The sequence below is a fragment of the Acomys minous genome, assembly GCF_964271855.1.
Source record: "Acomys minous genome assembly, chromosome: 4".
Taxonomy (NCBI): Eukaryota; Metazoa; Chordata; class Mammalia; order Rodentia; family Muridae; genus Acomys; species Acomys minous.
This window is the reverse complement of record NC_140486.1, coordinates 86460612-86473176: the sequence shown is the minus strand read 5'-3', so window position 1 is coordinate 86473176 and position 12565 is coordinate 86460612. Positions and strand designations below refer to the sequence as shown.

The 12565-nt window shown below is 44.4% G+C and overlaps 1 protein-coding gene across 3 annotated transcripts in view; it reads right to left on the bottom strand.

Annotated features, from left to right (window-relative positions):
- Positions 1-11373, bottom strand: part of CDK15 (cyclin dependent kinase 15) — a 103872-nt gene extending 92499 nt beyond the window's left edge. For 2 of the 3 annotated variants that reach the window (XR_014778553.1, XM_084778710.1), the window contains exons 1-4: positions 11161-11373; positions 10343-10492; positions 9806-9900; positions 3825-3904 (exon numbers count right to left, since the gene is read on the bottom strand). Coding sequence is in view for 2 of the 3 variants with exons in the window: in XM_084778710.1 (XP_084634836.1) it covers positions 3825-3904; positions 9806-9900; positions 10343-10492; positions 11161-11286 (451 nt within the window). In the remaining variant the exon portion in view is untranslated. The remainder of the gene's footprint in view (positions 1-3824; positions 3905-9805; positions 9901-10342; positions 10493-11160) is intronic. The other variant, XM_084778711.1, reaches the window with a different exon arrangement.
- Between the last annotated feature and the right edge of the window lie 1192 nt (positions 11374-12565).

The following is a 12565-nucleotide window of genomic DNA, read 5'->3' as shown; positions in this document are numbered from 1 at the left end:
AAAGTTTGGCTGTATGCCATAATATCTCTAAAGGTGTTAAGAGGACTGAAGGATGCATGAAAGCTTATTGAGATTTTCCCCTTAGTGCTGCTGTGCAGACTTTTGTCTGACATTATGTATCAATGACATATAATATGATGATTATCATATATGAAGATCCAATGATAACAAACATGTGTTCTATCTATTTAAGAAACTGTCCACACAAGGAAAATCCTACGTGCTAAATCCTGGGCTGCCACAGCGTCAAAGCACGCAGGCTGCTCAAGAAAAGAATTCTTGCTTCCAGCGGCTTAGAAAGAAGGCCGCCTTACTCCAGGTTTCTCTGCGCATGGCTTTGAGTTGCCTTTTTAAGCTAATGACCCTGGATTTTAACTAATGAATCCCAGCTGTTCCTGTCTTGCTTCCCAGCCCCTTCCCATTTAACCTCCGTCTCTGCTCTCGGGTCCACCGAGATCTTAACCAGGGGAAAAATGAGCCCGTGCCAAAGTTCTTAGGAGAGGCCTTGCTCTCAAGGCCGCAAGCTTTTCGAACTAGAAGAAAAAGAAGCAACCATTGTTGGGAACAGGAAGTCAAACCACCTCCTCCGATGTGTCAAAATCCTTCTGTGGTTTTTTTCCTATCGTACAAGCTAAGCTTTCAGTAAGGGCCAGACCATAAAATAAAGCAAGGACGTCCACGGTGGAATGCTAACTGTAATTGTGAACACCTGTGTGCGAGGCAGCACGAGGCCAATGCCGCAGTGCAAGAACGGCTGTGCCGATGTAGAACAGTACACACCCGGGGGCTTTGGGCCAGGCTGGGAACATCTGTTAGCAAAAACCTGCTGCAAAAAGGTGACCGCCAGATGTGGACTTGGAGAATTTAGCGATGGGGAAAAGCCTGGGGTGAGCAACCAGGGGACTCCAGCTTACAGTGCAATGCCCCGAGATGGATGAGAGGCCTGGCCCAGACCTGGGGGTTTCTACTGTGTTCAGAAATACTCTTTGGCCTCTGCACACATCTGTCTCCAGATGTGGTCATCCTCTCATTTGGACCACTAATAAGTACGCTGACTAGTAAGTGCAGCTTCCATCATGTTGACGGCTTAAAACCACGTGTTCCCTCTTTTTGCACCTGATCCTACCAAGATGAGTCTCCACTTAAAGGGATAGCCTTTTGGCCTTTCTAGTTAAATTAAAATGTTTCCCAGGAGGCTCCCGAGACTTTTGAAAATGGCATCGAATTGAGTTATAAACTCATTTTCTGAATTGTTTTTTTTTTTAATGCCCGATTGCGTAACCTTCTAAGTTCAGTCTAAAATCCGCCTCCATTAGCCACACTGGTTCGTTGTTGTCTGAGTTTACAACAGCCCCTATACACTTAGTACTTGCATTGTCTGCCCTGTTAAGCCTGAAAACAGCAGAATGAAGAATGGGGCTTTCTCTGCTCTTCTCTCAAGCGTTCGTTCGGCACTCTCCTTTGCATGCAGCGTTTACACGGAAAAAGAAGGGAAGACAAATAGCTAAGAGGAAGAAAGTAAGGCTGAGGAAGTAAGGGCCCGGTCTCTGGATTTTTTTTTTCCAGAGACAGGATAGCAATCCCATCATTCAAATGGCTCACAAGGGGCTCAGTTGTGAGCTCAGTTGATAAGAGTGCTTGCCTAGTGTGGTGACCAAAAGAGAAATATACCCCCTAGGCTTGAGTATCTGAATATTTGGTTCCCAGTGGGCGGCATTGTTTGGGGGCAGGGCAGTTTTGCTGGAGGAAGTAACAGTACTGCAGGCTCCGTTCTGAGCCCGCAGAATCGCCCACTTGCAATTTGCTCTTTCTGTTTCACGTGTGTAGTTTTGAAGGCGCCATCTCTTGGCTTCCTGTCCCTGCAGCCTTTCCCAGCCCCTGCTAAGATGAACTCTTGCTGCTTTGGATCTGTGAGCCAGATAAACTCTTTCTTTCTTTGTGAGATTCTTTTTACATTTTATTTTATGTATATTAGTGCTCTATTTTGCATGTACACCTGCCTGCCAGAAGAGGGCATCAGATCACATTGTAGATGGTTGTGAGCCACCAAGTGCTTGGCAAGAATTGAACCCAGGACCTCTGGAAGAGCAGACAGTGCTCTTAACTGCTGAGCCATCTCTCCAGCCCCAACTCTTTCTTAAGTTGCCTTTGGTCATGGTATTTTATCACCACAACAGAAAAGTAAGTAATATCCTAGCATGCTTGAGGCCCTGGATTCGGTTCCCAGCAGGAAGTATAAAATTGAGTGCTGTGGTGTAATCGTAGCTCTTGGGAGGGACAGGCAAGGGGGAGGGGTCGAGAGTTCAAGGTCATCTTCAGTTACACAGCAAGTTTGGGGCCCACCTGGGCTCTATGGAGACACTGTCACAAACAAACAAACAAACAGAAACCTCAGGTGAACTGTTGATAAACTGTGTTCTTCAATGAGACACTGTCACAAACAAACAAACCGAAACCTTAGGTGAACTGTTGATAAATTGTATTCTTCAATGTCACTATGTTAGTTTTAAGTTTATAAGTTATTAGTATTAAACTCTGTGGTATAAATCTTCTCACTGATCAGTAAAGTATAACCAAAAAGTAATAAAATAAAACAATAATCAAGATTGAAAATAAAATAGCAGGGTTCATTGAGCCCTGAAAAGAGACTGTGTTAAATATTCTCATTTGATCTTCGTAACAGCTCTGTGAACTAAATCCTATTATCAGCTCCCCCGCTGCTTCTTCTTCTTCTTTTTTTTTGTTTGTTTTTGTTGTTGTTGTTGTTGTTGTTGTTGTTGTTGTTCTTTCAGACAGAGTTTCTCTGCATAGCCCTGGCTGTCCTAGAACTAGCCTATAGACCAGGCTGGCCTAGAACTCACAGAAATCAACCTGCCTCTGCCTCTCAAGTGCTGGGATCAAAGGCGTGAGCCGCCACTTTTGAGGTACACTCCATCTTAGATAAGCAGTCAACCCAATATTACATCATTCGTACCTGGCAGCCAGATGATGCAAACTTAGATCCATTCACCTCCTTACTAGGCTGCCCAAGGTGCAAAGAAAACACAGGAAGCTAGATTTGGTGAGGCACACCTTGTAGTCCCAGCTCTTGGAAGGCTGAGGCAGGAGGACTACAAGGTTGAAGCCAAGGTGGGCTAGAAAGTAAGTAAGCAAATTATCCAGACCTGGTATAAATAAATTAAATGAGTGAATGAATGAATGAATGAATGAATGAATGAATGAGACAGCTCCAGAGGGAGAGAGAGAACACTGAAAGAACATGTCTTCTATCCACGGGCTAAAGGAGAAGAATTGAAAGTTCAAGGCCTGCCTGGGAAACTTAGTGAGACCCTGTCTCAAAAAGAAAAAGTGTGTGTGTGTGTGTATGTGTGTGTGTGTGACCTTGGACGCTTGGCTCAATCCCTAAGTACTGTAAGAAAAACAAAAACAAGAAAACAAGCTATGATCAGGCAAATTACCATCAAGAATTAGTATGCAGTTCCACTTCTCCCTCTTTTAAATGGGTTTCTGTGGGTTGTATAAACGTGGCTTAACCATGAATCCAAACCTGGAAAACGTTTAGTTTACGCTCATAGAGATCATAATATGGACAGCAGCTTTGAGCTTTAGCTTCAAGAACAAATAATAAAATAATAGTGTAAATAATCTTGGAGGATTGGCAACAAAACCAAACTTTGAAATTACATTGTCAGTTCTAGAGATAGCAGAGACACGTGCTGAGAGGGCAGATGGGCTACTTCAACAGTGTTTTTACCACATCGAGTAATCAAAACAGTCTCTGGGGGGTCTATTTCCGCCCCTCCCCCTGCCCCCCCACCTCTTACCTTCCCGGATGGCTGTGAAGGGGACCCCCTCCTCTGCATTCATGCTGATGACTTTGAGGGCTACCAGTTGTCCATTTATCCTAGAGAGGGGTGGGGCAGACACACACCCTGAGATGGTTTGAAGCAGGGAAGCAGCAGCTTACAGTGGAGACCATCGAATACGAAAAGCTCCCTTTACCACGCATTCTAGCGTCCGCTCAAAGCACAGAGCTCTTCCCTAACGTACAAAACACGTTACATACATATGTCAAAACATTCCTCTCTCTGCTAAGCTGGTGTGTTTCTTTATCGAACATCCAGAGAAAGCGGGGGGCACCAGGAGACCGCCTCCTTCACAGTGTTTGCTGATCCCCTCGGTGCCCTTCAGCCAGCCTTGTGTGTCGCCTAACTTTGCCTGTGGCTTCATAACAGCCCCCTTGCTTGAACACTTGTACACCTTCTGTCCACTCTCAGTAGGGTGGCTGGGGCATCATTCTAAAGTGAAAGGCAACTTGTCACTTACTGCCCCAAACCCAGCGTGTCTCCACATTTCGTGTCAGATTACAGCCAATTTTCATTTCCTTCCTTCCTTCCTTCCTTCCTTCCTTCCTTCCTTCCTTCCTTCCCTCCTTCTTTCCAGAGGAAGAGGAGATGCGAGTTTTCGTTTTGTTGAAATGGGTCTTGCAATACAGCCCAGGCTGGCCTCCAACTTTAATTATGGATGAGCCTGATCACAGCAGCTTTCAAAGCACAGCTGGTTTACCCAGGGCTCACCATTTTCTCTCCTATCCCTCTCCCTCCCTCCTCTCCATTTATTTCTCCAAGAAAATTTTATGCCTTTATGAAGATGTTGTCTCTGTTTCTCTCTCTCTCTCTCTCTCTCTCTCTCTCTCTCTCTCTCTCTCTCTCTCTCTCTCTCTCTCTCTGTGTGTGTGTGTGTGTGTGTGTGTGTGTGTGTGTGTGTGTGTGTTTCAAGAAAGGGTTTTTCTGTGTAATAGCCCTGGCTGTCCTGGATTCACTTTGTAGATCAGGCTGGCCTCGAACTCACAGAGCTCCGCCTGCCTCTGCCTCCCCAGTGCTGGGATCACAGGCGTCTGTCACCACGCCCGGTTGCTCATATTGTTTCTACTCCTACTTTCTTGGTTTCACGTCTTCTTTTATTGTTCTTGATATATTCTAATACACAGACTGGCTTTGAATTCATAACTATCTTCTTGACTTAGCTTTTCAGTTGCTGGGGTTACAGGCATAAGCCACCATGCCTGGCTTTTTCATTCACTCTTACAGAACGTGATATTTAATAATGTTATTTTTTAAAAGATTTACTTATTATGTAGACAGTGTTTTGCCTGCATATATGCTAGAAGAAGACACCAGATCTCATTATAGATGGTTGTGAGCCATCATGTGGTTGCTGGGAATTGAACTCAGGACCTCTGGAAGAACAACCAGTGCTCTTAACCTCTGAGCCATCTCTCCAGCCCATGTTATAATGTTTTATCACACAAATACATCACAATGTTTCTTGTCAATTCCAAATTCTTATAAATTGCAGTTTAAGGTTATTTTCAGAATGCTGTGCTAGGCATGGTGGCGCCTATTGTAACCCTAGCTCTTGAGCGGCTGAGGTAGGAGGAAGGTTGCAACAAGGTCAGACTAGGCTACGTGATGAGTTCCAGACCAGCTTGGGCTAGAGTGACACTGTCTGAAAAACCCAATCAAATGAAAAACTATGATGACCATTTCTGCAGTTAAATATTTTCCCATAGCCCCCATTATTTCCTTAAGGTAAATGTGGAATTGCTAAATCACAGGGTAGAACAGTGCATGTGTCTTTATTAATGTGAACCCCTATCCCAAATTGCTTCTCTAAAGCACTACACTGCTTGCTGAGCTACAGTCTTAGCACTATTGTTTTTAACTTTATTTTTTAAGGAATGATTTTCAAATTCTAGAAAAATTACAAAGACAGCATAAAAAGTTCCCATATCATTGCTTTCTGTTTCTTGGGTTTTGTTTTGTTTCTTTTCCTTTTCTCTTTTCTCTTTTTATTTTTTGTTTTTGTTTTGTTTTGTTTTGTGAGACAGTGTTTCTCTGCATAGACAGCCAAGGCTACTCACTTTGTAGACCAGGCTGGCCTTGAACTCAGATCCACCTGTCTCTGCCTCCCGAGTGCTGGGATTACAGGCGCGCCTGCGTCACCACCGTGCCTGGCTTGCTCTCCGTTTCTTGTAAGGCACAGTTGTTACAACTAAAGAGCCAAGCTGGGCATGGTAACCCACACCTATAATTCTAGCCCTTGGGAGATGGAGGCAGGAGGACCAATGAGTTCAAGGTCATCCTCACCTACGTATGAAGTTCAGATGGCCTGTACTACATGAGCCTGTCTCAAAAAAATCAAAACAAAACAACAAAAACCCTAAACAAAAAAAGGTGTACAATAAAAATACTAATTAATGAGCCAATATTGACGCAGCTCTTAAAGCACATACTCCGCTAGGATTTCCTTAGCTTTTCTTTCATGCCCTTCTTACTGTGCAAGCTCCTGTCAGTAGGTACCACATTTATTGCTGAGTGTTGCTAGGCGCCTCTTGCCTGCGCAGCTGTCAGATTTTCCTTGGGTTTGGACACCTTGATGGTTTTGAGGAGTGAGGATGAAGAACTTTGAAGGCTGTTGCTCTCTTAGAGCTTTTTCCTCCCCTGATTCCTCACTTTTATTTTTTTTTCATAATATTTTTATTGATTATCTGGGCACTTCACAGCATGCGCCCTGATGGCCCTCCCTTCCCAGTGATGTTTCTTTCTCTTACGATTAAACTGGAATTCTGAGTTTGGGGGAAGGGCAAGAGCCATCTTGACCATCTTGTATCATGGGAACACTCTTTCACTGTCATGACTTTGGATGTGGACTGTAACTTGCCTGTCCCAGGTAGCACTTGTTGAGTGACTGTCCCCCACCCCTAGTTCAGGGTCAGCATCACCAAGTGTAACCTTCACTTCGGGCATGGATCCCATGAGATCCACTTCTGAGTGAGTAGATCAAGTGAGTAGATACCTGGAGTTCTTTTGCATGGGAGACTTATTTCTTCTCTCTTATTTATTAATGTATTGAGCCATTCATTCGCAGCAGCAGGAACTTGTGGATATTTTATTCTTTGGGTTATAACTCAATACCACTTAATTTTGTGCCCCAGTTTTGTCAGGTTTACCCCTTGGAAACTCTTCCCTTGATGCCCATGCAGCTTTGCCAAACTCTTTGTGAGTGCAGACTTAATTTTAGTTTTGGGTTTTACCTTCACAGTTTGGTCTGTGCATGTATCATATTTTAATTTCAACTTCTTTACTTTGGGAACTGCATTTTCCCCAGTTTTTTAATACTTATTTTGTCCTTCCTTCACTTTTTTGGGTTTTTGTTTGTTTGCTTTTTGATTTTTTAGAGGCAGAGTTTCTTTGTGTAGTCTTGCCTGTCCTCGAACTCACTCTGTAGACCAGGCTGGCCTCGAACTCAAAATCTGCCTACCTCTGCCTCCAAAGTACTGGGATTAAAGATGTGCACCACCAACACCTGGCTCTTTCCTTCACCTTTTTATAGGGACATTTTTACCTAGGTGTTTTACAACTTACTCTTATTTGTCTTTCAAATTTTGAGCTTAAAAATTTTTTATGATGTTTAGTAGTTCCCAAAGTATTTTATTAAGAGCATGACTATAAAATTTTATTCCACTGATATATATATATCCCAACCCTTTTTGGTCAACTAGGTTTAGAAATGATTTGTGCTTTCAGAATTATCCCTGTCCTTTGATAATCATGGTTCACATAGGCAGTTTTGAAATGCTGAAGGCATCTATGATAAAAGATGAAATATGATTTTTGTCTGGTGTTGCCAGCATTGATTTGACTACAGCTGTTTCGATGAAACACTCCTAAAACTGTCTTGGAGTTGGTGCTCTCTGGAACATAGGTGGATGGATGGGTACCTTGGCCACTCCCACTCCCATATGGATTCTGACCTGAGTGTTATATGCATAAACAGACCTCCCAGCCTAAAGGCTGCACAAAATTCACCTTCCTACCCAGTTACTCCAAGTTTTCTTGTCCGTTTGAATCTTCACGCCACTGTATTCTTATTCCACATCCAATTTTCAAAAATGGTAAACTGTCCCAACTCTGTTTGTGGGAGTATTTTCTGTTCCCTGATGACTTGAGATGTCACCAAGTTTATATATTAAATTTTACTAATTATTTGGATTTGTACATATTTGGGGCTCTTTAAAATCCTATTTCTGCCAGGCGTGGTGATATATGCTGTAATCCCAGCACTGAGGCAGAGGTAGGAAGATCTCAAACTCAAGGTCAGCCTGATCTACATACTGAATTCCAGGCTAGCCTGGGCTATATTAGCAAGGGTTGATTTTTTTTTTTAAGAAAGTGTTTGAGGCTGGATGTGGTGGTGTATACCTTTAATCTCAGCACTCCAGAGGCAGAGACAGGCAGATCTCTGTGAGTTCAAGGTCAGCCTGGTCTACAAAGGGAGTTCAAGTCAGCCAGGACTCCACAGAGAAACCAGTCTCAAAAACAAAACAAAACAAAACAGCCCCCCCAAAATGGTTTGATCTATCTTTTATACTACCACAATTTTAATTGTACTTAGATTATACAACCAGCTCTCTGTGTCTGTGAGTTCCATGTGTATGTGTTCAACCAATCACAGTCTGAAAACATCTGGGAAGAGTATTGGCTGTGTACTGAGTGTGAATCGACTTTTTCCTTGCCATTCCCTACACAATACAGCACCCAACTATCTGTGGAGCGTTTACATTGTATCGGGTCATATGCAAATACTATGCCTTTGTGTGTGTGTGTGTGTGTGTGTGTGTGTGTGTGTGTGTGTGTGTGTGTATAAGTGATTTGAGTATCCATGGATTCCGGTTCCTTGGGGTCAGTGTGAGGCTTCCTTAAATATTTCAAGGGGCACCGTTATTTACTACACATCAAAACCTGAAGTCAGAGAGCCACGGGCAACCAGTCCTAGATTTGCAAACAGGTTGGAACACACTGCAGCACACACATTCCCACCAGCTCCTCCTACCTCACCTCCTTCCAACTTCCCCAATGATTCTGACATAGAAACTTTGTGTGTGTGTGTGTGTGTGTGTGTGTGTGTGTGTGTGTGTGTCTGTGTCACACACAAATGCTTCCCCCTGGTTGGAATTGTCCTCTGTGTCCCTCCATCCGGTTCATCTTCGCCTCCCTCAGAGTCCCTGCCCAACATCTCCTCAGCGAGGCCTCTTCTCACCTGTCTATTTGGTTTTTTGGTTTTGGCTTTGGTTTTTCGAGACAGGGTTTCTCTGTGTAGCCTTAGCTGTCCTGGACTCATTTTGTAGAAGCCACTACCGCCTGGCTTCTATGGTACTTTAAAATATGCTTTTACATCATAAATGTTCTGCCTTCATGGCAGCCTCCCGTTTTAACCACTAAAAGTAAATCTTTTGTCCTTAGACTTTTCTGTGTACATTTCAATCTGTGTAAGTACTAAGTGTTTTGTTTTTTGTTTGTTTGTTTGTTTGTTGTTATGATCCTGTTTGTTTTCCCTGAACAGGAGCCTAGAGTACACACTGTCCTGTAGGCACCCTCATCACTCCACTCCCCACTCTTCAGAACTGGGCTTTAATGGATATTTGAGGCCAGTTTTTCATTTTTATTTATGCTATTATAAACTTCTTTCCTATTCCACTATATTATACATAGTGGAAATACATTGTTCTTTTATTATATACAATACATATATTATACTTTTGTGGCAAGATCTCACCCTGACCCTGGAGGGTGCTTCTTTGTTTGTTTGTTTGTTTGTTTGTTTGTTTGTTTCAAGGCTGTTAAAATCACCACATGTACCTCCCTGTTGGCCCAGATGTCCTGCCACAGTTCCTGCGTGTGCTGTGTCACCTGGCTTTATAATGTGATGGGAGATGCCCTAAAGTCTCCAAGGAGTCACTCACCTGCTAATGCCCTTGTAAACTGTGGCGTAAGAGCCTTCGCCCAGCTTCTCCAAGTTCAAGTAAGATGAGGCTGCCCCAAAAGGGAAGCTCTTCTTCTGTTTACAGGGTGTGGGGAGAGATGGAAAGACAGAAAGAACATTTTAAAAAATGTTTTTAATGTTTTATCTTTCCCCCAGGTGTAGTGTGTGTGTGTGTGTGTGTGTGTGTGTGTGTGTGTGTGTTCTTATTTCTGTGTGTGCATGTTTGTATGTGTGCATGTACATGTGGGTCTGTGTGTGTGTGTGTGTTTATTTCTGTGTGTGCATGTACATGTGGGTCTGTGTTTGTGTATGTGTTCTTGTCTCTGTGTGTACAAGTGTTTATGTGTGCATGTTTGTAGGTATGCATGTACATGTGGGTCTGTGTGTTTTGTGTGTGTGTGTGTGTGTGTGTGTGTGTGTGTGTGTGTGTGTGCGCGCGCCTGCACGTGGAAGCCCACACAGGCATCCCTAGACACACACCCATGAAATTCTTGATGCCTGGCAGTGGCTCACTCACCCATGGCAACCCCTGCTTCAGATTCTCTTCCTGAAAAGAATCACTGTTGCTCCGTGGCCTTTTAGTCTCCAACTTCTGGGCACTGACAACCTGGAGTCCCCTGGGGTGAAAAGAAGACGTGGAACACGATGCTTCTTTTAGGTCCGTTAGCTAGAGGAGAAAGACAGTACAGGAGTCAAACTACGGTGGCTGGCAAAACCCTTTCTTTGTTTTATTTGCCTGTTTTTTTCTAGGCTTCCTCTGTTCCACAGAGGCATCTCTCCTGAAAGTCGGATCTCTTAAAGGCTACCACAGTACCAATTGCGGGAATACTAAATTTCTCCTTCACCTGTACCGTTTAGCCCAGTCTCCTTGATGGGTGTTCTCTAATTTCTCCGCTTTAACTCAGTCTCCCCATGCCTGCCCACCTTCCTACATACTTAATGTAATGTCTTAGAATAATCCATAAGACACTGCTAATAATCACGAGCTAATTACCGAGACTGAGAATCCACAGCGGACCCACCAGGACGGCAGCTTGCCCTCTGCAGTTCAGCCCTGCAATTTAGTGGCTCAGAGACGTCCAGAGAAGCATCACTTTCTCTATTTCAAGTCCAAAGAGACCGAAGCCAAGGATTATTCCCCTCTTCTGGTTTACAAGCACATCCCCAAACTTGATAACTACGTCCATAAATCCCCCATGACTTTAATAGAATTTTTCTTTTTATGAGTTTAGACCTACCGCAGAGGAATCAGACCTTGCTACAAAACAGAGTGTCTGCCTGAATTGCTTGGTTTACTAAGAAAGAAAGATGCTCCTCCTCCGGGGATACAGATACCTCGAACGCAGCAGGCTCAGCGCTCCCAGGCTGGCTTCTCGGACAGCTGTGTGCCTCCCCTCCCTCCGGACGGTGGTAGCAACTGCATCCCGGCTGTAGCCTCTTTGCACACAGCTCCTGACCCATAATAGTCCAGGTTCAAGGAGAGAACCGGCACTTGAACCTCTCCCCATCCGCCTCTTCTGTCCTCACTCACTCCCTTTTCTGCCGGAGGTCAGCAGAGCGGAGCTTTTGCATGACTCACACGAGGCCTCCGCCTGGAGCAGCCTCGTGACTTGAGCAGTTTTTGCTTATCAGTGCAAGGAACTACTTATGCATCAGGACCGCAGCGGCTGGCGTTCGTATGTGCACACCCGGAAACCAGGACCCTCTTACTGGAGAGAGTACAACTGGGTACCCTGACCGCTCTTACTCCAGCCACAAGTCAGTGCTGTGGCTACATTCACTTTTTGCAAATTTGCGTTGACACTGGTGTTTATTGGGCTCCCCAACCCACCCCACCCCCCCACCCCACCCCCCATGCTAACGTGGCCATGCTGAGGGATATTTGTCCCTTGCTTTCATCTGAAAGACTCTTGGTTTTCAAACTTTTTTTTCCCCCTCCTTTGGAGGCAACCTCTCTCACCATAGCCCAGCCAGCCTCGAACTGCAGGTAATCCTCCTGCCTCAGACTCTCCAGTTCTGGGATTGCCGATGTGAGCCAGCTGACTCTGGTTGGCTTTCCAACATTAAAACAAATTTGCAAGCTGGCCAGCTTTTAGAGTCAAAGAAACTGCAGCATGGTCGGATGGAAGGACAGCTGGGGATCCCTATTCCATCTTGGCCTTTCAGCAAAAGTACATTGGTTCAGTCATTCAATCAGATACTATTTAGTAAACTCCTGTGTTGCTAATACTCCATGGACAGTGGTGAGAGTCAGTGGTGCAGAGAGGCATCTGAGCTAGGTACGGTGGCATACGTGTAATCTCAGTGCGTTGGAGGCTGACACGGGAGGGTGGTGAGTTCAAGACTAGCCTAGACTACATATGAAGATTGCTTTTCAAATTTCTTTTTCTGTTTGTTTGTTTGTTTTTTTTTTTCAAGACAGGGTTTCTCTGTGTAACAGCCCTGGCTGTCCCGAACTCGCTTTGCAAACTAGGCTGGCCTTGAACTCACAGAGATCCAGAGTGCTGGGATTAAAGGCTTGCACCACCATGCCCGACTAATCTTCAAATTTCAAATAAAGAAAAAAACAGAAGTAGTATGTATCTGTGTGTGTGTGTGTGTGTGTGTGTGTGTGTGTGTGTGTATGCACAGGTGTAGTGGCACACACCTTTAATCACAGCACTTGGGAAGCAGAGACAGGTTCAAGGCCAGCCGGGTCTACAGATCGAGTACAAAGACAGCCAGGGTTGCACAGAGAAGC